The 24,588-nt window shown below is 45.5% G+C and overlaps 1 protein-coding gene across 1 annotated transcript in view; it reads right to left on the bottom strand.

Moving 5' to 3' along the window:
- The window catches only part of NUDT5 (nudix hydrolase 5), a 339,854-nt gene that overhangs the window by 78,161 nt on the left and 237,105 nt on the right, over positions 1–24,588 (bottom strand). The window contains exon 9 of the mRNA XM_078654858.1: positions 20,114–20,118. Coding sequence (XP_078510984.1) covers positions 20,114–20,118 — 5 coding nt within the window. The remainder of the gene's footprint in view (positions 1–20,113; positions 20,119–24,588) is intronic.

Raw genomic sequence — 24,588 nt, forward strand, 5'->3', positions numbered from 1 at the left:
ATGCAGAATTTAGCTCTTAAAAATCCACAGTCTTCAGTTCTTTCTTTTCTTGCTGCTCTTCTTTGTCCTCCTCTTTCTGATCTGTCGAATCTCGGTTCTTGTTGTCAGGGGTGCCACCTAAATATGCATTTTAAGGGCGTTATGGGGATTGACAGGTGGGAGCCAATTGGCTACTTATTTTTAGGGTATCTACACCTGCTATATGACCACTGCCCGGGGTAAGTGGGCAACAGCTTGACCCAGGGAGTCTAATTCTGCCAAAACCTAGATGGTGGAATTCTAAAAGCCGTGTCCACTTCAGGCAGTCCACCTTAGGAGTGGTATAAGTCTGACAGGGGAAATGCCTCCTGACTAGATAATTTCCCCACATGTCCTGGTGCCACATGGGCCCGGGTCTCATACCAAAGGCAGCACAGGTCTTTGAAACTTCCTGCCTTAATTTGCTAATAACTTAGCCACCCTGCTTGGAGGAGATGTCAACACCTCCGGCCAGAGCAGGCAATGTTTATGCACTCAAAGTACGGGCTCTCTCCAACAAGAGGTCAGAAGCCGGTCTGTGGTGGCAGGCTGGTCTGCACCAGTCAGGCAGTACACATGTCGTCTAGTGGGTTTTCAGGGGCGCCTTTAAGGGGTCTTCTGAGTGTGTGTAATATTAAATACATTATTGGAATCAGTGTGGGCCTATTAATACTAAATATTTGATACCAAACATTTGTAGTTCCAATGAAGCCATCATGTAGCTGGGAAAAATTTAAACAACTGTGTACAAAACATGTACTCAAATGGCTTCCCTTTTCATTTGTAATATCTGAAAATAGACTTGGATATCGCAGGAGCATGTCTGCTCATATGGATATGTCCATGCATGTAGTATAGTGCACCCTGCCTTAGAGCTTTAAGGCCTGCTGGAAGGATTACTTACCTATACTGCATGCAGTGCTTGCAGGCATGGCACACAATAGGTGTGCCAAGTCAGGTCTCGCTTTTCTCTGCACCATAGCACATTGCCTGCAAGGGAGGTTTGCATAAAGGGTACTGAAGGTTCTCTTAGGATGCCACAATAAATGTTGCAGCCGTTCGATACAGTCTCCAGCTGCCCTGCCCTAGGTACCAGAGGTACCATTTACTAGGAACTTACAGTGTAGTGTGGTTCCTATATTCCCAATAGGCTCTGCGCATTGGAATAATATATCCTACAGATGTGACGAGGGACTTATGTCTACTAGGTCGCTATCGAATATATTAGACTTAATTGGGAGTGCCAGCTAGCTCAGAGGTCATTAGAAACTTTCTCGAGTTCACAAGAAGGGATTTAGTTTCTGACAACCGCATAAACATGACAACTTTGTTTCCCCAAGATAAAACTGATCTTCAGAGTCGTGGAAACATTAGATAGATATTTTACTCAGTCATTCGTGCATGCTTCGTTTCACCAGAGGTGCAGAGACATAGATAGATTGTCGTTTTCAATAAAAGAGTATTTATTGAACAGTCTTCTTTCTCATGCAGAAGAAATTAACTGCTACAATCGTGATACTGGTTGTAAAGTAGAATGCGTACAGTAAGAAGAGTATTATGAAATAATACTGTAAAAGCATTGTATGGTTTCTAGACCATGGATAAATACATACATAAATAACAAAGGCTAAAAAGTACTTCAACTGGTGCTTCTAAAATACGCCTACCCCAATGTACCTAACCTAAGTCTAGTACGAGGGAAGAAGTAAGTGAGGTGTAGCATAAATTTTGTATTCTTTGCCAAGAATCTATCCAACATTTCTCTTAGGATCTAATCAGCTCTGTACCTTGGTTTAGAATGAAGGAGGTCTGGTATCTCTCCGTCTCTGGACTCGATTTCCCAACAACCTGCAAGGGTAGCTTGGAAACACTGGAGCTGGATTTCTCGGCAAGAGAAAATACAGCGTCTCTCTCAGTGCATCTCCTGGAGGGTCGGCTTCCTTCTGCACTTGCTGTAGCAGGATGAGTCGGGCAAGTAGATAGTCGAACTGCTCCAAACCACTGTGTGTTTGCTATAGCAAGTGTGGGTATATTTATACCTTGAAGGTGCCGTGTTTGACGTAAAGGTGGACATAATAACATCATCAAAGAGTCTCAGTTCTTTGAAAACTCCATGAGTTCTTGGACAAGCCAGTATTCAAACAAAGGGAAGTCCCTTGCTGCTGAAGCGGAGTTTTCCAAGAAATCGTTGTGGATTTTCGGAACTAGTGGAAGTAGCCCTGCCGTATTTGGACTGCATGAGATATGTCTAAATATGGTTATGATTTAACCATATTTAGATTTATACCTATATAAGGGCATGGAATCGGGAAAATTACACTAGGGTCCTAATATGCTACACAGCAACAGGAAGTGCTAATGCCAATTGGGGGAACAATTGTACAATTTTAGAGAAAGATGTGGCACTAGGGACCTGAATAGCAACAACCCGCCCCCTCTCCCCCCAAACAAAAGAGAATGAGACTAACCTTTCCCAAGAGAGTCATCATCTTCTAAATGGAAAAACCTGGCAAGACCGCCTGCATTAGCATGGTCAGTCACAGGTCTGTGCCCCACTGTAAAGTCTATACCCTGTAGAGCACAGCTTTCCAAACTGTGTGGCGCGACACGTTGCTGTGTCGCGCCCCATGCGTAGGTGTGTCGCGCTTGTTAGGACTGCCCGGAGGTTAAGAATGCGCTGTTTAACTGCCCATTGACGTGCTGATGTTTAATTTAGCGCGTGTTTGGAGCTCCCGCTGCGGTTGTAATTACTGTAATCTCGGGAACAATCATTTCACTTGGCCGAGAGGGTGGCGGGGCGCTGTCTGCGGCAACACTGGCGATCACCAGCCGAGGTTCACTGTGCCTCTGAAACTGGTAAGTCACACATTCATAATCGACTGTCGATATTTTAAATGTTTGTTAGCGAAGTGGCGAGTTGGGAGGGTTGGCTTCCAGCTGGGCATAGTACCATGCAGATGAGGGTGCACTTTTACTCTGTGCACACTGGAAAAGGCTAGGTCTCGGAGAGAAATGCCTGTCAGACGCCACCTAGCGGTGAAGCTGAGTTTTGCTCCTTTCCCTACTGACGGCGTGTGCCCTTTGAAATGCCAGCAGAGGGTTCAGGGACGCAAGTCCACAACATTGTAAGAAAGCGGTTCCCCTTGAAAGGAAGGCCAGGCTCAATCGCAAATACGAATCGGGGGACATAATGTGACTTATGCACGCTCTCCAGCCATTTATTGAATAGCACGTTTATACAATCCGTTGCATGGTCCAGATCTGTGCTGAGTGCGCTTGGAACAAACTGAGACTATGCGCCTGCTTGCTTCATTACTGTCGTGACTCCACTGTGAAAGTTAAGATGCATCTAATGCATTTGAGAATCTCACAAATGAAGGTTGTTTTCATCATGGCAATAAAGAAAGTCCTTAACTGTGTTTCTGCATCCTGTAGCAGAGTAAAAGTTGTCTGTGCTGGAAATGCAGGGCCTTTTAAGGGTCGGGGTTTTCTCTGATAGCTGTTCTCCCTATGATTTATAAGGGCAAAAGGTTAATATTCTTGCTGCAAATATTGTTTCCCATGTAATGCATATTTTCAAAACTCTTTGTTTTTCTCACAAGGATCCTTTTGTTACAGGATCTTCTGCCACACACCACCTGGCGCCAAGGGGTGGGCTACTTTAAATAACATAGGTTTGAAATCACCTGACAGGGGGGGGGCTGCATTTCTTGTGACAGAGTTTCCAGGCTATAATAAAAATGTAAAGATAACTCAGGATATTTGAATTAAATGAACTACAACTTACCAGAGAGTCTAGTAGTCTTGCAACATTTAGCGACGAGCTTCTGGAGCCTATACCGGCCTCATTTTACCCATTACTGAACCTTCAAAGGATCCAGCTCATGGTGGGTGTGTTTACTGCTGATATCCTGCCGTTGGCGATCAAGGCTTTTTGGCTTATTCCTAAATGGGTGAGTGGCGGCGACTCATTGCTCTGTAGTTTTGTACAAGTATTTTAACCTTCCATTTCAGGGTTTCGAAGCAGTTGAAAGATATTTTAGAAGGCTTCTCAGTGACAAAAGGGTGTAATTTGTAATATTTAATTATTTACATGCACTTCATTGCTTCGTTTTACTCGCAGGACAATGTCACACATTTGGCAGTTGAGTGCCACTCACAAGTGCACTGAAACCATGGAAATGTCACACAATCTGCAAACTTGGCAGCTATGTGTGTGAGGCTCTCTCACACCCTTATACTTCTCTCAAATCCCCTGAAACTGAGGCCTGGCTGCAGTGACACACAGTCTCCAGGTATATAATATGTAATATCACAAATGTGCAAATCTCCTGATCATGCTCTGTTGCGAACCATGTGGGTTTTCTTCAGATCCATACAAAACCTACATACATTATCTCGGGGGGTGTGTGTGTGGGGGGCAGGTGTGTGTGTGTGTGTGTGTGGGATGTGTGGGGATGTGGGGGTGGAGTTGTGTGTGTGGGGGTTGTTTGTGTCTGGGGTTGTGGGGGTTGTGTGTGGGGGGGTGGGGGTGGGGTTGTGTGTGTGTGTGGTTGGATGTGTGTGGTTGGATGTGTGTGGTTGGATGTGTGGGGTTGGGTGTGTTGGGTTGGGTGTGTGGGGTTGTGTGTGGGGTTGTGTGTGGGGTTGTGTGTGGGGGGTTGTATGTGTGTGTGTGGGGTTGTGTGTGTGGGGTTGTGTGTGTGGGGTTGTGTGTGTGGGGTTGTGTGGGGGGTTGTGGGTGGTTCGGGCTAGCTCGCTTCGCTCGCTCGCGTTACCGTGTCCCTGAAAAACTTTTCACAAAAAGGTGTGTCACCAACATGAAAAGTTTGGAAAGCTGTGCTGTAGAGAGATGGACCACCTCAACAGTTTTGGGTTTTCATTTGCATCAGATAAATGAGAGGCCTGTGGTTGGTTTAGACAAGGAAGGAAGTACAAAACAGGTACGGTCTCAGCTTCTTCGGAGACCAAACCATAGCAAAGGTTTCCCTCTCAATGGCACTCAAATGATGCTCTCTGTGGAGTAACTTCCTGCTAACTAAAGCAACAGGCCGGTCATAGCCATCATCATTGGACTGTGAAAGGACCACTTCAATCCCATGTTCAGAGGCACCAGTCTGCACTATGAACTGCTTTGAATTATCTGGAGCTTTAAGAAAGGGTGCAGAGCACATTGCTTCTTTCAGGGTGTAAAAAGGCTTTGAACAGCTCACTGTCCAGTTTCTCTTCTTTCCCAGTTGAAGCCTGCAGTTTGTTTTCGAGTGGACTGATCCCCATAGGGGAACATTAGGCACCTGACCCTGAAAAGCACCTCTGCACTCAGCCGCCCCAGTGCCTCCAGAGGTGACCTGTTGGTGGTGCCTAGGAACCGGCCCCTTACTTACCTTAAGTCCACCAGATTGGTCCTGTAAGTCACTGTGAAGTGCCCGAATGCAGTACCTGCCTTTCGCCCATATGATAACATTAGGCACCTGACGCGGAACAGCACCTCTGCACCCAGTCGCCTGTTGGTGCTGCCTTGGACTTTGCCCCATACTCACCTGAAAGTCCAGAAGATTGCCTCGTAAGCCGTTGCGAAGTACCTGTGTGCAGTTTTTGTTTTTCCTACCTAGGATAACATAATCGCTTCGGAAATTGCACAAAGTGTTGATTTTTCAAATTTGGGAGAATTCATAACTCGAAATGTGTTACCAAATTTTGATTATCTTGGTGCTAAAATTTGTAGAAAGATCAGAGTTTCCCAGTGTCCCAGGAGCACCTAGGTACTCCGCCTGCTGCTCCCAGTGTCCGGGAAGGGGGGTGAGGGAGCGGCGGCTGTGGAGTGAGAAGGCAGAGCACAGATGGCTCCTGCCAGCGCTGGACACTGGCAGAAAAATACAGCAACTGCCTCTTGTGAACTGTGCGAGGCGTTGAGCCAGTACTAACAGCGAAGGTGCAGTTGGGCTTCCCCGTGATCCCCAATGTGGAGAGGCCTGATTGGAGCTGGCCCCTCATAATCAAAATTAATCTGTTGTGGTGCGAGGCTCTTTAGAATAGGCCCTGAAGGCAACGGCGTGGCCCGGAAAATAGAAACCGCCTAATTTGCATATTTTACTGAGTGCCCAGGAGAGCAGGGGCCCGCATCAAACATTATTGATGGCTAGGGAGCGGTATCCAGGACCAGTGGAGAAACCATCAATACCTTTCAAAGGACTCTTAATAGTCTTGGGTAGCACACTGCTTCCAAGGGTGTTGTATGTACGAGCATTTTATTTTCCTTTAAGGCGTTTGTAGAGCATGTGATTTTAGCCTGATGGCTCTAGGCTGCAAGGACCTTCGTTGTGAGGTCCAAACTCCAAATGCTGCATAGCAGCCTGTGAAAACAGTAAAAAAAAAACTTGTATGTACAGTATTTGTATTATGAAATCTTGTATCGACATTGACAGAGGGGACAATGGTTTATCGTTTTTATTAGGGAATGTTTTTGGAAAAAATGCCAGCCTCATAGATTTTAATGTTGCTTTGACTAATAATATATTCTGCTTTTAAGCTTGTGATGACATCCTGACAAACCAAGTTGGCCGGATTTTAATACTTGCACAAGGTGGTACTGTGGGTTTAGGGTTCAGGCCTTGCTTAAGTATCAGCAGCTGCTGCAGGGTATAACCATTGAGAATTCCACCTGCCAAACCGTACATATTTGTGAACAAAAATGTAGCCGTAGTGTGTGCTTAATAAAGTACTTTTCCTGTTTCTAAGTAAAAGCTGTGGCAGCTCAATTAATTATTTGGTACTGTTTGCAGCGCAAAGCCTTTCAACACGTCATCACGGTTAGGAACAAACCCTTCCAAAACTTGTAATGCCCTGGAATATAAGAGGATAGAATTATGCCAGCTAGTTATGTAGGGTATTGGCATACCTAAATCGACATCATTTTTAAAAGGAACCCAATTAGCCCCAGGGCAGACACAGGCTTCGGAGGGGTTAGGAAAGTCATAGCTACTTTCTCGCAAACAATACGTATTTCAGGGGTGTAGAGATATTATTTCATAAAGGCCAAACTTTTAGACAGATAAGATCAGAAATAGGTGTGGCCCACAAGTAGATAGCCCGGAGTTTTATGAAAAAATGCTTTCCATGTCAATGGACACTGACGCACATACTAAAAATGTATCAGTAATTTTAACACCATCCTCAATACCACAGTATATACAGCTACTACCAGGGCTAGATTGCTGGCAGCAGTCTTCAACGCATTATATAAAATAATGAAGCCACATATGCTGATGGATCTTTGAATAGAGAGAAACTGAGGACATAGGGGAAAAGTTTTTACTCCTCAGTAAATGATGCAGAATCTCAAATAGATCATTAGTTACTTACGTAACTGGTTGATCAATGCTGATGTGAAACCCTGCACATTACTGAATCACTCTATGGTGGTCCCGACTGTTCATACTCTGTACGGGTCAGACAGATGTTGGTCTTGGTGGTTTCTCACAGGCCGTGCTTGACACAGTCCTAAGTATGAGAAGATACAAGTAGTGAACAGAAATATTCTCCCATACCATGGCACACTATGGGAGGCATTTGAAGCCTATATCAGAGGTATACATACTGCCAAGTAGGCCTGGGTACTGAAGCTAATCTAAACTAGAGAGAGAAATACTTAAACTAGGTAAGAGGAGACAGCCGATCGGTAGATAACATATCTAAATAAATATGTTCTGGCTACACAGTATGGAGAGGGAGATGGCCTGAGGCAGACCCTTGACAGCCTTTTTAGGTCTCACTGAGTTAGCGCGCATGCGCTGCTCGGAGAGATATTTAGTGGGCTTCTGGAAGTGCTCCCAAAGCGGCGATCAGCTTGCCAGAACGCGCACAGGCACACTCGACGTGCACAGCACTTTTTCACGTCACGCGCGCACGTTCTAGCAAGCTGGTCATGAGAGAAGAGAAAACTGCACCACTGACCAAACTTTTATTTTCAGGGCGCATTTTCATTTTCTAAGCAGCCCTGCAACCCGCTCTTTAGCAGTAGCTGCCACACACACCGCTCATAGACACTGCTTGGATGAGGGCTTGTTTACCTAACCATCTCCATGAACACGTAGTCTCCAGATGTGTTCTTTTTAAAATTGACCATTGTAACCTGCTCTCCCTAAAACTTCCTGAAATCCTGAGACTTCTTGCAATGTTTACAGAAAAAAAAAACGTGGTTCTGCCCTGCTGTTCTGCTCAATATTAGTTAATATTGCTTTTGGTCGTGGTCGCTAGTCTATTTTTCTTTTGTGCCGAGATCCCTTGCGAGGCTAACTTTGAGCTCAGTAGGTGTCCATTCAATTCCAAGTGGAAACACAATAGCATAAACTTCATTCCTGATATCAAAACATCAGGGGTCACTAAACACAGTCAGTTTGGGAGGACAGTAGGACTGAAACATGAAATCCAGGTAGGACGAATTCGAATCCGAGTGACGCTTCGCTGCATGAACTATGGAAGAAAACCAACATCATGCAGTGCCTTCCAATGGGAAAGAGGCGGGGCAAAGAGGATCGCATCTAATCTATCCGAGATCTGCTCCTAACTGGGGACCTCTCAGGTCACCATCAGATTCATGGCACAGAGAAAGAAATCATTGCAGCACTAGAATCCACACAACGTGCAATACACGACGAATTAGTGGATTGCAATTAATGCACCTCTGATTTTACTCTTGATATTTTGAAATCGACAGTCTTTTATTTACAACATTTAATACCTCACCAGTGCCATAATGTTAAAAGCAATCAGGCCATGATTTTTGTTTGGAAAACAACGTATGGTGCTCCTCAACATTCCCCATAACAGGTAACGTGAAAAAATAAGATTCACTGGGTCTGTAGCGCGCATTTTTATTTCATCTTTAATTTACAAATTATGTTTTTAAAATAGAGAAAATCGTCATTTTCCGGACTGCTCGCGGAATTTCTTTTGTTTTGGAAAATGCGGTATTGACGTTCTTGTCTTTTGTATGTAATTAAAGTTGTTTTCAACACCGCAAAATTAAAAATGTATAATCTAGTGGTTATGTATTCTGTGTTTTTGTTCTGTCTCAATCTCATTCGTTTACATCCTTTTCTTTCTCGCTCACGCACGTTGGAGCAGCACGGCTCAGCTTTGTACAGCACAATGCAGTTCAATGTATAACACACTATAGCAAAAGGCACTCTTATTCAATGTACCCCATTGAAATCACAATTCAGGTAAAGCGTGTCAAAGCAAAACCGTGCCCATGGAAAGGGCAACGACTAAATGTCCAATCAACATACAATTATAAAGCAACAGTTAAATGCTTAAATACATAGCTATCTTACCTAACCAAGAAAAATACCTCAAACAAAATGCCAGAAGCGTTGGTTAGTCTCCGTAGAAGCTAATAGCGCTATGAGGCTGTGTTCATTACACAATGTCCGCTATACACATCTGGCTAATAGAACACTGTATTTTGGGAAACGTGTAAAACAGACGACGGTATAATTATTATCAAACAGTTTAATGCATGTAACATCAACAGCGTTGTTAATAATACGGCGGATCGCATTACATATATCGACAATGATATATATTGGGGTTGAACATTTGTGTCCATGCATGGGGATACAATTCTACGGTTTGGGGTAGCACACATTTTTTAAGTGCTGGTGGATCACTCCACCCCCACAATTGAGCACAAACACCCCCCCCCCCCCCCAGTTACCAGTTACATTACTGACGGACACTTTAATATTTGGTAGGCACGGGGAGATTACGTGATATTGTCACTGCCCGGTCCTGCACAGTCTTTAACCATAGTTTTGTAAAACGCTTCGGAATCATGCTCGTTTTTATTCTATCCGCATTTAATCCTTTCCCAACCTCATCTCCCCACCCCGGAGGCTGTCCCTTTCTACCTCTCTCTCCTCCGCGCCGGCCATGAAACACAACATACCCTACACCGATGGCCACAGTATATGGAGTTAAGAGCCCGGCCACAGCTCCCCTTCTCGGCAGTCTGGTGCGGTGCAAATAAGGTGCTTTATTTACTCAGGTGTTTGCATTCTGTGCAGTGCACGCATTTTCACCATATTTCTTAAAGTGGTCTGATTTTAGGTTTTATGCAAACTGAATTTTTATGTTTCAAAAGACTATGCTAACAGAGCAACATTCAACTACCCACATTTTTTGTCCACGTTTCATTTCTTTTAATAACGTTAAATAACAGACATGTTTCTAACTGTATGTAGAGAAGCTTTTGATTATTTTCATGTGGACATTAAAAACTGTCCGGGCCACTTCTCCATGTCATCATCATGATTAATACATTGCTTCTTTGTAGTATGCTCGGTGGACAGCTTCGAAATTCTCCCTTTCAAGTACGGCTTGAGGCTTCATGTGAGCCCAGGATCGGTAGACTGAGAGCTGCCCGTCTTCCATTTATTTATTTATTCAAAGTTTTATATAGCGCGAACAAGATCCTTACAGATATCAGAGCGCTTCACAAAGACAGGGTAGGGGCAGTAGGAATGAACAGCGGTAATGGGAGCAACGTAGTAGTCACTAACATGATAGGATAATAATAGCATACATAAAACATATCAATATACAATCAGGTAAAGAAGTAATATAAGACAGCACAAGTCATTGACCCCACTATAGAGGTGTTCAGGTACATCTTGGGTGTCTGGAAGGTTTATACCAATGTTTTAGTATAGAGGGAGCACTGAGTGGGGGCATCGGGAGAGTGAATCAGTGACCCAACGTGTATCATATATTGGTCGGTAGTGTGAAAGTAGCGTAGTAGTGTCCCCATCAAGTAGAGGTATAATGCCAAAAGACAAGGTGTGCATTGACACAATGCAATGCAGGGTCTCTGATCCAGCACCTATAAGGTTCAGGAGATCTTGGCCAGTAGGATGGTTTTCACCTCTTTCTTGAAGAGTGCCATGGAGGAGATACGCCTGGTTTCAGGAGGGAGCGCATTCCAGATCCTGGGTGCCATTCCTGAGAAGGAGCGCTTGTAAGTTTTCTCTTTCCGGAATCTACGAGGTTTCAGGAGTAGATTTTTTGAGCTTCTATTGGATCTCGAACCTCCTGATATAGACAACTTTTGAGCGAGGTAGTTGGGTGCATTGTGGTGCACGGCCGCGTGTGTCATAACTGCAATTTTTAGCTGTATTCTGGCTTCAATAGGCAGCCATTTTAGGGACTTTAAGTCTGGGGATATATGCGAATGTTTTCTTGCGCCAGTAATGAGTCTCGCGGCAGCGTTCAGGGAGGCTCTTAAGGGTGCTGTTGTGGATAGCGGGAGTCCGCTGAGGGCCACAATTCCGTAGTCTATTCGAGGGATGACTAACGCTTGTACAGCAGTTTGGAAGTCTTCAGCAGGGAGGAAGGGTTTAATTTTCCTCAGTGTGTTGATTTGGAAATTAGCTGCTTTTGTGGCTTTGCTGACGTGCTGCTGCATGTTGAGCTTGGCGTCCAGTGTGATGCCTAGGGATTTCGCTGAGTCCACGATGGTGGGTTGGACATTGAGTGCTGTTAGGTTGTTGAGCCATGTTTGGGTGGTGGAAATTTTCGCCGGGGGTGAGATGAGTAGGAACTCAGTTTTCAGAGCATTTAGTTTGAGGTGGTTATCGGCTAGCCAAGATTGAGTGTTAATAAGCGTGGAATTCAGATGTTTGATATCTTCCGGGGATTGAAGCTTTAGGTACAATTGTGTGTCGTCGGCGTACATATGGAATTGAACATTGGAAGCTTGGAGCAAGGTGGCGAGCGGTTCCATGACGAGGTTGAACAATGTGGGGGAGAGGGAGGATCCTTGTGGAACACCTAGATCTGCAGGCACAGGTGAAGATAGCACATTGTCGATCTTGAACTTCTGAGACCGATTGTGAAGGAAGGACGAAAACCATTTGAGCACAGTTCCCGATAGACCCATTCTAGTGCTTAGCAACTCCAGCAAGTTCTCATGTTTGACCGTGTCAAATGCTGACGAGAGGTCAAGAAGGATGAGGAGGCAGGACTCATTGCGATCAAGAATTTGGAGGGCGTCATCAATTATGTGTGTCATAGCTGATTCCGTGCTATGTTTCGCTCGGAAGCCTGATTGATGAGAGTTGAGGAGGTCAAATTGGTCAATGTGTTTTGTTAGTTGGAGTTGGACACATTTCTCCAGCAGTTTGGCCAGGGTGGGGATATTGGTGATGGGCCGGTAATTGTTTAGGTCAGACGGATCTGCTGTAGGTTTCTTGAGTATAGGTGTGACTTGCCCCACCTTGAGGGAGTCTGGAATGAGGCCTTGTTGCAGGGAGCGGTTGACAATTTTGGTCCAGAGAGGGAGGAGCAAGGGGATGAAGTCTTTTACAGCATTAGCAGGTAGAGGGTCTGTGAGGTGATTAGAGGGCTTCAAGGTGCAGAGCAGTTTGTGTATTGTTTCTTCCGAGTATGTATCGAAGTACAGCCAAGATGCCTTGTTTTTAGGTTGAGTGTTAGCCATTCTGGTGTGGTTGGGGAATCGGCTTACATCCATGATGAGGTCATTTCTTATGTTGTCTGTCTTTAGCTTAAAGAAAGCAGAGAAGGCTTCACAGTGTGGGGTGTCGCTTGTTGTGCTGTTTGATTGTAAGGGTTGTGTCTTTGTTTGGGTCTTGATTAGTTCGAACAGTTTTCTTGGCCTGTTTTTTGCTTGGTCCAACTGGCGGCTGAAGAAGTCCATCTTTGTGCGCTTTATTTTCCTGAAGTAGGCATTTCTCTTGTTTTTAAGCCTTTTGAGGTGCAGTGCTGAAGGGTCCGATCTCCAGGTGCGCTCTGCCAATCGCATAGTACGCCTGTCGTCATTGAGTCTATCATCATACCAGGGGTGAGAAGTTTTGGTGGAGACTCTCTTCAGTTGCAGTGGGGCGACTTCATTGACTATTGTATTCATAGCTTCAAGGTAATGGTCAGTCAGTGATTGAACATCCGGGGCACAAGAAGGGGGAAGGAGGAGATTGCCGAGGTGGGGAGGCAGGGTAGAAGGGTTAAGATTCTTCATGTCCCTTTTCCATGTTTTGGATTTGATTGGTTGAGCCGCGTTAGGTTTAACTTTTTCATTGATAAAGAAGGTGATAATGTGGTGATCTGACCAGTCGCAGGGTAGAATCGCCTCCAGTTGTGTAGAATTCTCTTTGGCAATGATGAGATCAAGTATCGAGCCTTTGTCGTGTGTTGGGCTGTCGCATAATTGGGTGAGGTCAAGCGCATTAAGGAAAGTTTTGAGACTATTCACCACTGTGTCTTTCTGATCGTTCCAGTGGAGATTGAAGTCACCCAGGTAGACTTGGGTGGTCTGCTGGCCGGCATTGGAAGTGATCATGTCCATGAGTTGTTGGGTGAATATGAGATTGTCACCAGGCGGGTGATAGATGAGATGTAAAGCACAAACTTGTTTGCCCTCGCTGGTGATGTCGAGGCAGAGGAGTTCACAGGAGGAGAGGGAGGGGGAGGTGACTTTAGTAACGGAGAGGTTGCTCCTAAAAATGCATGCAATTCCCCCGCCCGTCTTGTCTGAAGACCTGTCTAGCCTAAATGATGTGATAGTTGGGGGGGACTAGTATGTCCATAATCGGGGTAGAGGCTTCAGTAAGCCAAGTTTCTGTTAGAATGGCTAGGTCCAGATCCCTCGCTGAGACGAGATCAGCGATGTCGGAGGAGTGTCTCTGGGCCGATCTGCAGTTGAGTAGGATGCATTTGAGTTTGGGAGAGAGAAGGGTGGTCGAGCTTTCTAGAGTGAGGGGAACTTTTCTGAGGTTGTTAGGGACCGAACCTCTGTTGTTGAGAGTTGGGAGCCTCAGAGGGTTTGTAAGAATTGTGGGTATGGGGATGTGTGAGTTGGATATGTGTTTTACCGGGCCTGGGCCATAAGAGCGTAGGAGAGAGCATAGGTCGCGGTCCGACAATGTGTTGAGGACACGACGGGGGCGTTGGGAGTTATTGCGAACCGGGATAGTCGGCCAGCGCTGGTGTCGTTGGAGGCGAGGGTGTGTAGAGCGTCGTTTGTAGGGCAGAGGGATGATGGGAGGTAGTCTGGGCTGTGATGAGAGAAGGTCTTTGATTGCGTGGACATCTTTTTTGATTTGTCGAATATCCTCTTTGATTTGTTGGAGGGTGGATAAAGTCAGGTCAGGAGGTGCATTGGGGATGGCGTTGGTGGTGAGAGCCATTGGTGAATGGTTGTGTAGTGAGCTGGAAAGCGGGCAGGGTATCGAAGGAGGGGATATACTAGCGTTGTTGGAAGGTTCTGCGGTGCTAATGAGTGGGATGTCCTTCATAGTGTGGGCGTTTTTGTGGGCGAGTGGTGTGGGTGAAGTAGGTGAAGTAGGCGGTGGGTGGGAGGCATAGGTAGTGAAGTCAGTGGGAGACGGTGCCGGTGAATAGAAGAGTGAGTGGAGGCTGGAGACAGTGGGGGAGACTGGAGGGTAGTGCGGGCTGAGAATAGGAGAAGGGAGGGGGGGGATGCTAAGGTAAAGGAGACGGTATGTTCTGTATCTTTTGTTGGGAGGGTGAAAGTGTCGTGGGTGGGAGTGGGGAGGGAGCTGAGGAGGGAGAGGTGACCGCCGTGGGGGGGATGGGAGGGGGGGGTGGATAAACTCCGGATGGCGGTGTGTTCAGATGGTGGCGTGTTGTGGGTGAGAGTTGTTGTGTCAGGTGTGAGAGACTCGTGGGTGGGAGTGGGGAGGTCGCTGGGAGGGAGCGGGGTCCGCCGTGGGGGGGGTGGGAGGGGGGGTGGATACACTCCGACCGGTGGTGTGTTCAGATTGTGGCATCATGTGGGTGGGAGTTGTTATGTCAAGGGGGAGGGGGATGGAGGGAGTATGAGTGGGGATAAGAGGGGTCATGTTAGAGGGGCGGCTAGTATATGAGGTGGGGAGATTTGTGACTGTCCTAGGGGAGTGTGGGGCGTTAACAGCAGGTGGGCCATTTACTGGGGTGCTAGGGGTAGAGGTGTTGTAGGTGTAGGCTGCGACGTCAGGGGTGATAGTGCTGGTGCGTTTTTGGGTGGGGGACCTCAGCTTGGAGAGGTGCTCTTTGAACTTTGGGAGCAAGTTGTCTAGTAGTTCCAGGTTCTTGTCCGTAGATTGAATTAGGACAATCCCGTTATTGTAGATGTAATGGTAGTCCTGCCAGGGAAGAGGTGGGAAGGTGTGATAGAGAGGGTTAGGCCATGAGTTGTTTTCCTGGTGGTGGAGACGGTGAGTAGGGATAGGAACGTTTTTCTCCATTGGGCTCTGCGTGCGGTGTGGAAGATGATATCAGTATTCAGGGCTCCCTTACCCGGGGAGAAGTAGGTGTCAGCAAAGGGTATTTCAGGGTGCTGCCTTAAGAAGTTATGTTTAAAACGTTTGGTGGCTTTTTTGGAGAGTGTGGAAGGGTAGTTAATTCTAAAAGTGTTCTTGCCGTTGAGCTCCATTTTGGAATGAAGTGATGTTGGGTGTAGGAGATAGGACGACAATAAAGAACTGTCAGCCGCTGTCAGCCATGTTAATGGCTTCTCCCGCGGGGGTCAACGCACCACTATTTTTGCAGTTGACTCCTTTTCTCAGTACCTGCAAGTGGACACTGCAGCAAGGTGTGCTCTAACTATGAAACGGGCATTTTTTTCTGTATTCTTTTGTACACCACCCAGGAGAGCTATAATACTGAACTTACCTAGTGCACAGGAATGTCTGTTGGCGGTGCTTCGTTGATATTACACGATTTAGCAGAACAGGGAAGATGAATGTCTGAAATATCTCAGCCAAATTTTGAATGTTTGACTGTTGCTGCCACATGGCCCCATATACACATGATACAGTAGGCACAGTGCATGTTGAACTAGTGGATTTGTTATTTCGCGTCTAAAATGAATTACTGACTCACACGTACCCGTATTCGGAGGACCGTTAGCTTAAAAAACAAAAAGAAACCCACACACCTAACCCCCCCACCCCCAGTAAAGTCCGGCTTCATGCAGATTCAATATAGATTCCTGCAACCGGCACTTAGTTGCCTTTCACTTACAAAGTTCCAGAATGCATCATTTTTTCTCGAAATTTCCATCTATTTCGGGGACAGTTTGGCTCTTGCATTTCGTTTAGTTAGAGATCCTAAATTGCATGAATTTTGTGTTGATCATGCCTCATCATTACTATCAACTTGCCTTCAGCAATGACCTCAATGCCTCTATCAAATAGCAATAGCTTATTTATGGTTTTTGAGTGAAAGCTCGCTGGTTTTAAAAATCCTATTTTGAACTTAACCAGCCAGCAGGAACCGTTCTGTAGATACACCATAATGTGTCCGTCTACCTAGAATGAGAACACAGTACATGATGTGAGGAGCACACACTGTACAGCTGTTGATATTTTTACAAGGTCGAGCCTACAGGCAGATCGTGTAGGTAAAGTATTTGCGCACATGCAATGTTGCTTCAGGGCCAGTTTATGAGTGCTGTACAAATATACGTAACTCCCATCTATTGTTTTGTCTCTGGTTCTTGAACAAAGACTTGTTTTGTGAGATCAGGGACCCCTGTCTCACCACCTCAGCACCATGTCAGTATAACTCAGTATCACCTCAGCATCAGCACACCATTACCTCAGCATCAGGATAGACAAACTGGAAGACATTGTATATGTTCATTTTATTAATAGGGTCGGTCATTTATTTATTTTTTATCATTTATAGAGCGCCTGAATCACCCCACATGGGGTATCTCCGCGCTGTGAACACAGCAGGAGGGTAGAGGGGGAGTATTAGCTGAAGAGTGAGGTTTTTAGTTTTTTTCTGAAGCTGAGGTAGTCGGTACAGAGGCGAATGTCCAATGGGAGCTGATTCCAGAATCGGGGCGCTAGATGAGAAAATGATTTGCCTCCCATTCTGGTCCGTTTTATTCGCGGGATGGAGAGGAGGCCTTTCCCCTGAGAACGAAGCGTGCGCGAAGGTGAGTGACTGGTCAATTTGTTGGTCAGGTATAAGGGACCAAGCTGATTATGGCTCTTAAACACAAGGCAACAGATTTTAAATTTGATTCTCATGCGAATAGGTAACCAGTGGAGTTTGCGGAGGAGGGGCAGTGAGGGAGTGCGGGACGGTGAGCTGGCTATTAGGCGGGCAGCAGTGTTTTGCACCACTTGAAGGCTATCCAGGGCAGATTCTTTGGCAGCGATGAGCAGGGCGTTACTGAAGTCCAGACGGCTGAGAACTAGGGCATGGACCAGGGTTTTTCGGGTGGACGTGGGGAGAAAGTGGAAGGCTTTGCGGAGAAGACTGAGTGCATGAAAGCAGGCTCGTTTTGTGGTGGCTATATGTTCATCGAGGTTGAGTTTACTGTCGATTAGAAGTCCAAGGTTTTTGACAACTAGCTTGGGTGATGGTGCCTGGCCCATTTCTTCCGGCCACCAACTGGGGGACCAAGTAGAGACAGCATCTCTGAAAAGCATTATCTCGGTCTTGCCCGTATTTAGTTGCAGGAAGTTTCTGCTCATCCAGGTTGTCCTCATTCCTTCGAGGAAAGTGTTTTGAATGTCCGGAGTGTCTTTGTCGAAGGCGAGGAGGAGCTGCGTGTCATCCGCGTACGTGATCGGGATGAACCCGCATTTCCTGAGGAGTGCGGCGAGAGGGGCTACATAAATATTAAAAAGCGAGGGGCTGAGGCAAGAGCCTTGGGGTACTCCCTTGGTCACTAAAGTGGTTTCTGAGCTGTAAGGTCCAAGATGAACCGTTTGTGTTCTGCCACTCAGGAAGTCCCTTATCCAGTCTAGTGCTGTATCCTGGATCCCAGCTGCTTCTAATCTTCCGAGCAAGATCTGATGTGAGACGGTATCGAATGCGGCGGAGAGGTCGAGCAGTATAAGAATTACCGCTCGACCAGCGTCCGCCTGCATACGAATATCATCGATCACATTGACCAAGGCGGATTCGGTGCTATATTTAGGGCGAAATCCCGATTGTGTGGGGTCCAGGCAGTTGGTGGATTCGAAATAATTGGAAAGGTGGGTGTTAATGTGCTTTTCCAGTAGCTTACTGTAGAGGGGGAGGAGTGAGATGGGCCGGTAATTGGTAATGATTTCAGGCGAGAGTTTGTTGTTCTTCCTAATGGGCATAATGTGGGCAGCTTTCCACTCATCCGGTAGCTTGCCTTCTTTGATGGAACTATTCAGGACTGCACATAAAGGTGCGGCCAGTTCGGCTGCAAGTTTTTTGGCCATTTTGGCTGGGAGAAGGTCTTTAGGAGAGCCTGATTTGACTGAGGAAAGAGGGATTTGGTTTCAGGGATAGTCAGCCCAGGGTGATTATATATATATATATATATATATATATATATATATATATATATATATATATATATATATATATCCACCAAATCGCTCACAAAAGGTGCACGCTTTGCACGGTTGGTGCCGGACAATAGGGACAAACGTCTCCCTACTATTTAATTGATCACCAAGGAGAAATTAATGTCCGCACTCGCTCAGTATATTAATTGGGTTTATTAAAGCAGAGACTCACATACAGCCCCCTTCACCTACGCGTTTCGACCGCAGGTCTTGTTCACAGTGTTGCCACTAGTCCATCCTCTATTTGTAATTTATATACCTTTCCACCCTCCAGCATACATGTTTTAACAATAGGATGATATGTCTGTTTATTCTTTATCGGTTAAAACCTGTACTATGGTGAGATAGGAATTTCCTGAAACTCTAACCGATTCATAAAGACTTCTTAGTATACTGTTTAATCAGTTTTAAATTGAACTGAGAGTGATCTATATATATGTAAAATGTTTCAAAGTTAATGTTTTACAAACGATTTTGCTTCCAAATGTTATTTGAAACTACCTCCCCCAGAATGCATCATTACATGCTGGAGGGTGGAAAGGTATATAAATTAAAAATAGAGGATAGACTAGTGGCAACACTGAACAAGACCTGCGGTCGAAACGCGTCCACTTGATACGGGTGCTTCCTCGGCGCGTGGTGAGACTCGCAGTTACACTCCCAACCCTGGTCTGTAATTCCAACAAACCAATTCACTCGAGTGCACGCAAAAAGCCATCCATCGGGATTAAAGCAGTTTCAAATTATTTATTTCACGCTTCTGCAGCCAGTTTGACAAACGCGTTTCCGCCTTCGTCAGTGTCGAAGGCGGAAACGCTGAAACGCGTTTGTCATGTGATCAAGGGCTGAAACGCGTTACGGTCGGTGTGGTGTTTGGGCTTCAATAAAGAATATTGCACCAGCATTGGGTTCGTCTCGTCTATTGCCAAAACTGCAGTCAAGACGTTTTTCTGCTATATATCAACAAAAATGCTCATTACACTATATTATAACATTTCAATACCTAAAGTAGACTATGGGAGTGGGGGAGGTAAAGGAATAAGTCAGGTACACTAGCTGCATTCACTGAATACTATCGCACATCTTGGTTCGATCCTTCCGCAGCAACCATTACAGAGTACCCAGAAAAAATACACTAGTGTGCTGGCAGAACAGGATCTGGAACCACTGATGACAGATCTCAAGTGTTCCTGGGGAGAAGATCCAGAAGGGGTTCTCCTTCCAATATGTTCAAGCTGGATGACTTGCACCCCCCAGGTCCTCTGAGTGACCCATGGGCCGGGTGACCTCCTATGTAGGCAGCAAGATCAGAAACCTATTGGATAAGGACCATTGGCCCTGCCTTACTGCACAGTTCCCGCAACCACTCCAGAAACGGATATTAGAATGCTGACCTTTCTTCCAAAATTTCTTAAAAATTTGAAAAGGAGTAATCGAAAGGTCTTGGCAGGCATGCCTATACAAGTTCTTGGGAATCTTCGGTCCCTTAATCATGATTTTGGACATGGCTGAAAAGCCAAAGCCTCAAGAAATTTAAAAGCCTAGAGATATCCTTTCGGGCTGGGGGCAAAGCACCATTTGACTGCTCTGCAACGTGATTTATACGTTCTCCACAGCAATTGCTTCTGAGCAAGGTGGACTGCAAATTGGGGGGCTAGCATAGTCGGAAGCAGGTGCAGTAAGCCAAAAACATCCGTTTGGAGATCCATTCTTAAATAAATTAGAAAATCTGTGTCAACCTCCACTTTCCTGGATAAAGCCAAAGTTTCAAGGAGGAATGCCTATGTTCCCAAGGACTGACAGTGGCCGGGTCAGGCAAGGGACTGCTCACCAGGCTGCCTAGCCAAATTAAGGAGATTGGCTTGGTACAAGTGGTAGAAAGTGGCTAGGACCTGTGGGTACTTCGTACTGTAGAAGGTTGCTACATGGAATTCTACGGATCACCTAATCAAGAGAAAGGTCACACCTCCCTGCGCTTAAGAGGATGAAAGTCCTAAGGATCAGAAATTCACAAAAGATGCTGCAGAAAGAGGTCAAAGACTGTTTTTCACTCAAACAGCTTCTCGAGTAATACTTTTTGGTGGCTACAAAGGCCAGTGATCAAGCTATGGGAACTTAATGACTGGTTAGGGTACTGAGCGGTACAAAAAGGGGTGGTGATGGACGGAGCATCTGAACCAATCAAACACTCACACCCAGTCAACCGATCTGGGTTTAATCCATCACCGTTCTTTATCCCACTCTGCCACCCCAGTTCAGACATGGCCATATGCAAATCAGTCTGACCCTGTGCCTTATGGTAACAGTCCAGCCCGAACTGCCAAGCCATGCCTTCCCTGGACCGGAAACAAGCTTCCTAGGACCGGTAACAAGCTTCCTAGGACCGGTTTCTGGCATTACAGCAGTCTTCAGCAAGGCTTGCTTGCATCCAGTGGCAAAGTGAGCAAGGGACTCACGTCTGAGCATTCCCTGCCAACTTATGGCGAACAAAGCGGTACAAAAAGGGGTGGTGAAGGACGGAGCATCTGAACCAATCAAACACTCACTCCCAGTCAACAGATCTGGGTTTAATCCATCACCGTTCTTTAGCCCACTCTGCCACCCCAGTTCAGACATGGCCATATGCAAATCAGTCTGACCCTGTGCCTTATGGGAACAGTCCAGCCCGAACAGCCAAGCCATGCCTTCTCTGGACCGGAAACAAGCTTCCTGGGACCGGTTTCTGGCATTACAGTCGTCTTCAGCCAGGCTTGCTTGAATCCAGTGGCAAAGTGAGCAAGGGACTCACGTCTGAGCATACCCTGCCAACTTATGGCGAACAAAGCGGTAAAAAAAGGGGTGGTGACTGGGTGCGAGTGTTTGATTGGTTCAGATGCTCCGTCCATCACCACCCCCTTTTGTAATGCCTGGTTAGGGTACTAGATACAATATTGAGGTGAGCAACCCAATCTACCCTTGCGGGTTCGGGCAATATTTGTTATAAAAGGAAGTTGGACCAGCAAGGGACTTTATTCAAGTATTATTTATCAGCGTGATAGGACTCTGTTATAATAAATCTGAGTACCTAATTGTAATCAATCAATCGCTGTACTAATTTAATAACTTCAGATCATAATCAATACATACAATGTTACCACACTAACAAAGTAAATAATGCAAAAACCAGGGTTTTATATTGTCTGAATATTATTATTTTCTTTTTCAAGACAAAAGGTATGATTTTTTACAAAAGAAGAAAACAAATTCTTACAAAATAGGGTACATACACAAAATGTTCACATCAAATATACACAGTACAAATTATATAGTCCTTTAGTATATCTGAGAAAGTCCAGACTGCTAAACACAAGATAACATTGTGACTTCAACTAAACAGAAGAAAATCAAAAATGGTATAATGAATTACATGCAGGCTTTGACTAATTAGTCCAAGCCTGCATGTAATTCATTATACCATTTTTGATTTTCTTCTGTTTAGTTGAAGTCACAATGTTATCTTGTGTTTAGCAGTCTGGACTTTCTCAGATATACTAAAGGACTATATAATTTGTACTGTGTATATTTGATGTGAACATTTTGTGTATGTACCCTATTTTGTAAGAATTTGTTTTCTTCTTTTGTAAAAAATCATACCTTTTGTCTTGAAAAAGAAAATAATAATATTCAGACAATATAAAACCCTGGTTTTTGCATTATTTACTTTGTTAGTGTGGTAACATTGTATGTATTGATTATGATCTGAAGTTGTTAAATTAGTACAGCGATTGATTGATTACAATTAGGTACTCAGATTTATTATAACAGAGTCCTATCACGCTGATAAATAATACTTGAATAAAGTCCCTTGCTGGTTAGGGTACTGGCACTTCATGATTGATGGTATTCATCTGTTCGAAGGCATGTTCAAGACAAACAACTGGATGTTCCATTACATCTACCCCCTCCCCATATTCGTGCCACACAGCAGGTTCCACTAGTTTCCTGGAAAGGAGCTGGTCTACAAATTGCCAGCACTCTCCTTTGAACTCATTTGCATGGTGGTGCTTCCCAAAAAGAAGCAGCCAGTGATGAGTGCATTGTTCCATCAGCAGGATATTGTCTAAATACATTATCAGCTGAATCCACCTGAACCTTAGGAAAAGAGAGACTTTGAGGGCACTAAAAGATAAAGACATTGGCTTGGTAATAAACAAGAAGTCTGACTTGTGACCCAACCACAGGATAACTCTCCTGGGATTTATTAGTGGATTCATCCCCGGCTTCATTAAGACTGCCCAATCATGAAGGTGGTGGCTATTAAAGAAGAGTTGAAGTGGGCCACCCTCAGAGATGGACTGTCCATAAGACAACTGTCCAGGTTAGAAGGACTGCTTTCCACATCAATTCAAGCAATCTTGTTTGGGCCACTTCACTGCTGAGGACTTCAAAGTATGAAAACATCCCACCAGCAGATGGGACGAACTAATTAAGAGTGTCCGAAGAGGCAAACACAGAGATTAACTGATGGTAGAGGAGTACGCAAAGCATGTGATCTACAGCTCACATGCCTCAAGCCATTATGTACCTTTGATAACACCTTATCTGCTAGAGATCATCTAGTGCAGATTCCTTACCTTATAATATTCCCCAGGCATCCCACTAGATCTTGCCATTTTTGGTAAGCACTGCCCTGCGCACCGGTAGGTGGCATTGTTCTTTTACACATGAAAGTATGCTGCAGAAGTGACATGAGCAGTGCCCATATAGGAGCCGCCTCAGCGTTCTGATGTCCGTATCTCTTTGCCAATTTCCATGCCAGAGATGCTGAGCCACGAAGAACATAAACGGTCGGGAAGGAGACATAGGGAGCGCACCCTCAGCGCCTTAGGATGGATGGCAATCTATGTATGTCTTGTCATTGTGGTCAGGTTCAAGACTCCACAGATAAATCAAATGCAGGTCAGTCGCCGACATCCGTCAATGACAGGTGGCGCAAGGCCTAACATCTCCCTGGCGGCAGCAGGTGACACCAGGAGACAGGCTAGGAAAAATCTCTGAATAAAAGCTGACAAAAGGTGTCAGTCAAAAAAGACTGGTGGGTAGCTCTTCCCCAGATCTGCGCTGACTGGTGCTGAAAGAATTGAACTGACATAAGCGTGCTGTGGTGGTACCTATATAGGCACCACACACATCCATTCTGGCACAGACAACTCCATGCTGAGCAGAGCGATACCACCTACTAGCGCACAGGGGTACTGCTCACCCAAAATGTTCGGGATAGAGTCTAATGCCTGGGAAATATTCAGAGTCTGATACATAGCGGATTACAAATGGCATCTCCGTGCAGAGGTGGTGCAAGGTTTTTTCCAAGAGTGGAGTAAGCCTTGGTTAGATCTGTTCACCTCCATTGAGAACGAGCAATGTCAGCAGTTTTGCAAACTGGCGTTTCAAAGGCTGTCCTCGCTTGGAGTTGCTTCTCGGCTTGAGTGGAGCTCCGGCCTACTGTATGCCTTTCCACCAAGACCACTCCTGTACAGAGGTCTCACAAAGACCAGGAACGGCCAGACCCAAGTAATTATGGTGGCATTGGAATGGGCATGTAGAGTCTGACACCTGAGTTGTTGAGTATGAGCATGGGTCCTCTGAACAGGCTGCCTCTTCGAAACCATAGTCTGTCGCAGCAGGCAGGGTTCTGCACCCGAACATGAAAAACCTTGGTCTTCATACATGGAGATTTAGCCCTGAAGGCTTAAGAGCTCATTCCACCAGAGCCAAGTCTGCAACCATTGCGTTAGCTCGCGGAGTTCCTGTCCTTGTTATTTGTCAGGCAGCAACATAGACTTCCCTGCACATGTTTATGGAGCACTACTGCCCAGAAAGTCAGGTCTGGCTTAACGGTCACTTTGCCTGTTCGGTCCTACAAGACTTTCTAGTCTAGTCTGTATTGGGGAGGTTTGCTTGGGTATATATTCTAAGATAAGGCATCTGCGGCTAGAAGTCTCTCTCAGATGAACAAGTTACTAACCTTTGTTAACACCTTATCAGGTAAAGACTATCTGGCCACAGATTCCTTAACAACCTACCCGTTCTGCGTACAGATTTTAGAGTGAAGGGCGGTTTCCTCTTTAAGGGCTCAAATTAACGAACCAGTGGTCAGCGTTATTCGTGGCTCTTTACTTCTGACATGAAAAGTAGCAAAAAGAAATGAATGCCACCACCCTATTATAGGCTCTAC

The sequence above is a fragment of the Lissotriton helveticus genome, chromosome 1_1 (genome assembly GCF_964261635.1).
Source record: "Lissotriton helveticus chromosome 1_1, aLisHel1.1, whole genome shotgun sequence".
Classification (NCBI taxonomy): domain Eukaryota; kingdom Metazoa; phylum Chordata; class Amphibia; order Caudata; family Salamandridae; genus Lissotriton; species Lissotriton helveticus.